This window comes from Cornus florida, unplaced genomic scaffold (genome assembly GCF_030987335.1).
Source record: "Cornus florida cultivar Cherokee Brave unplaced genomic scaffold, ASM3098733v1 CherokeeBrave_3.0.0_Hap2_Chr02, whole genome shotgun sequence".
Lineage (NCBI taxonomy): Eukaryota > Viridiplantae > Streptophyta > Magnoliopsida > Cornales > Cornaceae > Cornus > Cornus florida.
Window position 1 is genome coordinate 48,147,461 of NW_026775572.1, and position 3,478 is coordinate 48,150,938.

A 3,478-nucleotide genomic window follows, 5' to 3' on the forward strand; every position below is an offset into this window, starting at 1 on the left:
TGTTAATTAGTTTCTCTTTACTCAATAGCTTCCTAACTTTAGTATAAATGAAATAAATTCATTTTCTGACCCTGTATAAATTTCTCATTCATTCACAGTATTATGTATAATTTGTGATAATCTTATAATTCTAGGGACTTGAATCTCTTTATGTAAAGAATAGGTTCGAGAATTGATCCTACGACTCGCATAGTGCATATATCACAGCTCAATGTCATACATGTCATACTCTCTCCTTTGGAAGAAAGATGGCATGGAAATTTGATGTTACTGTGGGTTGCCTATAAGAATCTAGTCATCATTGTATTATACGTAAGGAATGATAGTAAGTTTATATATATATGTTGGTATCGCAAGTGCATGAAAATACACAAATTGAAAGCAAAAGAGGATTGTCGTATTGGTACCTCAAGTTTGTCAGCATAAAGCAAGGTGGTTCCCTCCATGTCACGTTCCAAACCAGCTCAGCTCTCTCTCCCTTTCTCCTCTCTCTCTCTCTCTCTAGGTTCGAGAAAGTGTAGCAGAATCACTCCAGCCTATCCTATAAAGAATACCAGCCACCCATAACCCATGAAGTAAAAGAAGAACTGGCCACAAAAATACTTGCCTTAAGCCAACCCTCACTAGCTTCTTCTCTCTCCTTTCTTCTCTTCTTAACATCTTCTCTTAGAGAACATATCATACAATAAGGGATTATTTACTAGGCATCTTCTTTCTTTTTTATTTATTTTTTTTTAAATATTTATATTTATATTTATATATATATAGGTGGAAAACCAGAAGACAAGATATGGGTATTAGCAGTTCTTTCAAGGCCTTGTGTGCAGCACTTGCATTGTTGGGATTTATCTGGTTTGTGTTTGTTGGGACTTTAGAGGTTGGAGGGAGAAAAACGACGGCGCTGAATGGTCGGCCAACGGCAAGTTTAGGGCATAAAGTGATGATTGGAAGAGAGAAGCTTGCAGTACATCCAGAGTCTGATCTCAATATGAGCAAAAGAAGAGTTCCTAATGGACCTGATCCTATTCACAACAGGTATGCATAAATATGACTTTGTATATATCTTTGTCATGTCTATATGAGTCTAGCCTTTTAATACTAACATATGAGTCATGGCATGTTAGATATTGGATATTCATAAAGCAAAGAAGATATACATAACTTAAATATATATATATATATATATATATATATATATATGGTGTATATAAAAGTTTATGACTGCATGCATACTTCTCTGAGAAATCATCTGTGATAGGCAGTGGAGAAAAAGCAAAAGGAGAAACACAATCTTAATTAATTAAGGAAAATGATAAAATAGCTAGCTTTTCTTTGTTCCTCACTTGCTTTCTTTCACCTGAATTTTCTTTCAATATGACAAGGACCATGTAAAACCACAATTTGTAACAAGTTAATTACAATCTTCATCTCACTTACAAACTAGCTAGAAAGATTAAAAAAACCGTCGTGTGTGTGTGTGTGTGTGTGCAATTTTTCTGCCTTAAAGAAGTATGTGTATTAGCTACGTTGAAGTGATTTGTGAAAGGAAATTAATAGAGTTAATCACAATCAAAATTAAATTTTTATACGTGCCCTCAACGGTTAAAATATAAAACTGAGCTTATAAGTTGTGCCTTCAAAGCATAATCATCTTATCAGTCCTTTAATAACAAACTCCAGTGGGACATTATTCAGTGATCTAGTTGATAGAGCGCCAAGCTCCCCAAGCGGGTTGTGGCCGTACTCGAATTCCCCTTCCACCTAGTTTATCACATCCAACCAGTTTGCATGCTGGCTTAACTGTTACATCAAGTCCTTGTTTCAAGTTCCCGTGGTCCTACCATCAAAGCTTGAGTGTTGCAACTTTGTTTTTCACCCAATTTAAAAACCATCATGGAAAAGAAAAAGAGAGACTGTCTCTTCACTTTATTCCATCTCTTAATCATGTTTATTAAAGCTAATTAGCATTTCATTTTGTTATCTACATTTATGAGCTAGCTTGGCTTTTAACCTTTTCATGTTGCCTTTCCTTTCTCTTTCCTAGCTACTCCTTTATCACTACACCTAAGCCAACAAGGATATATGCTCTGGTACAGCGATATTCAATTAAGCATCATTAGTTAACCAAGAGCAAAACATGTACCTCCAAAATGCTAACCAAAATTTTTTATCCAACATTAGATATATGTATCTTTGATTTCTGTCTCAAAAGAAGAAAACTATGTCTAAATAATTTAAACAATTCCTAAATTAAAAAAAATAAAATAAAATAGAGAATTTTTTTGGAACATTTAGAGAGTATCTTATCATTAATACCATATATGGATTTTTTCCTCTTCTCTTGGCAGGAGGGCTGGAAACTCTCGACGACCGCCTGGTCAAGCTTAATTAGCCAACAGAACTTCAGAAGCTTCAACTGAAGTCCAGAAGACCGCGCAAGATTTCTATCATCTTGTATGTATTTTTTCAAAAATATTGGGATTATAAAACTGTTGAGAACATTTGAGAAATCCCAGCTTGTGAGGTTTTTTTTCACTTATACAAATTGTTGTGTGGAGGTATTGAGGAGTAAAGAAAAGGAAGCTAGCTAGTCTCACAACAAAAGCACTCAAAAGAATCCTGATGAAGATTAAACAGCCTTTAGAGAAATCCTACTTTACTATTTTTTCATGACCATTTACTTGTTAGAGTGAGTAATTTGATGGATAGAAAGATCAACATATGTGCATGTAAAGACCAAAATAGTAAAATATTATTTGAAGAAAAGTAGATACATGGAACACAGATCAAGAAATGTTTTAGCACCCATGCATGTATGTGAGGACGTATATATTTACACATGTATGTATGTATTTTTTCTCTATCTGTCAATCAATCATCTCTCGCTTTCGCTTCTGTATGATAATTAATGTGACGTCCCATGTTGCCTGGGAGAGAAGTTGGCACTTATAACTCGTATGTCATCTCTAACTTTGACTTCTGTATGATAATATTGTGACCTCTTACATTGCCTGAGAAAAGTTGCTAACACTTATAAGGGGATGTTTTCTACCTATAGTTTACGCACATGAACACAGACACACATCACATGCACACTCGAGAAGTTGATGGCACTCATAAAGTCATAAGAGGGATGCAATTCTACCTATGCACCCGTTCACATGTACACAAACACACCCGAGAAGTTGTTGGCATTTTTAAGAGGAACACCTTCTACCTGTGCACAACAGTGGGTCCTGCACATGCACACAGACACATCCGAGATGTTGTTGAAACTTATAAGAGAGATGCCTTCCACTTGTGCACAGCTATGGTTCTCACACAAGCATAGACACAACCCAAAAGAGAATGCTTTTCTGAATAAATATTATATGTATTATTTTATACTTACATTATCTTATTTCTAAGGGGTGGCATGTGTTCCAAACTTAAAGCGAATCCACCAATTAAAGGTGTTTGCATCTGATAAAGAAAAGGT

At 35.1% G+C, this 3,478-nt stretch overlaps 1 protein-coding gene across 1 annotated transcript; it reads left to right on the plus strand.

The window, feature by feature from the left end:
* The first annotated feature begins 390 nt into the window (after positions 1–390).
* Positions 391–2,545, plus strand: LOC132294919 (CLAVATA3/ESR (CLE)-related protein 25-like). The gene is made up of 2 exons (XM_059792940.1): positions 391–1,035; positions 2,349–2,545. Exons 1-2 carry the CDS (start codon positions 791–793, stop codon positions 2,386–2,388), a joined length of 285 nt encoding a protein of 94 aa, XP_059648923.1. The 5' UTR covers positions 391–790; the 3' UTR covers positions 2,389–2,545.
* The last annotated feature ends 933 nt before the right edge of the window (positions 2,546–3,478 follow it).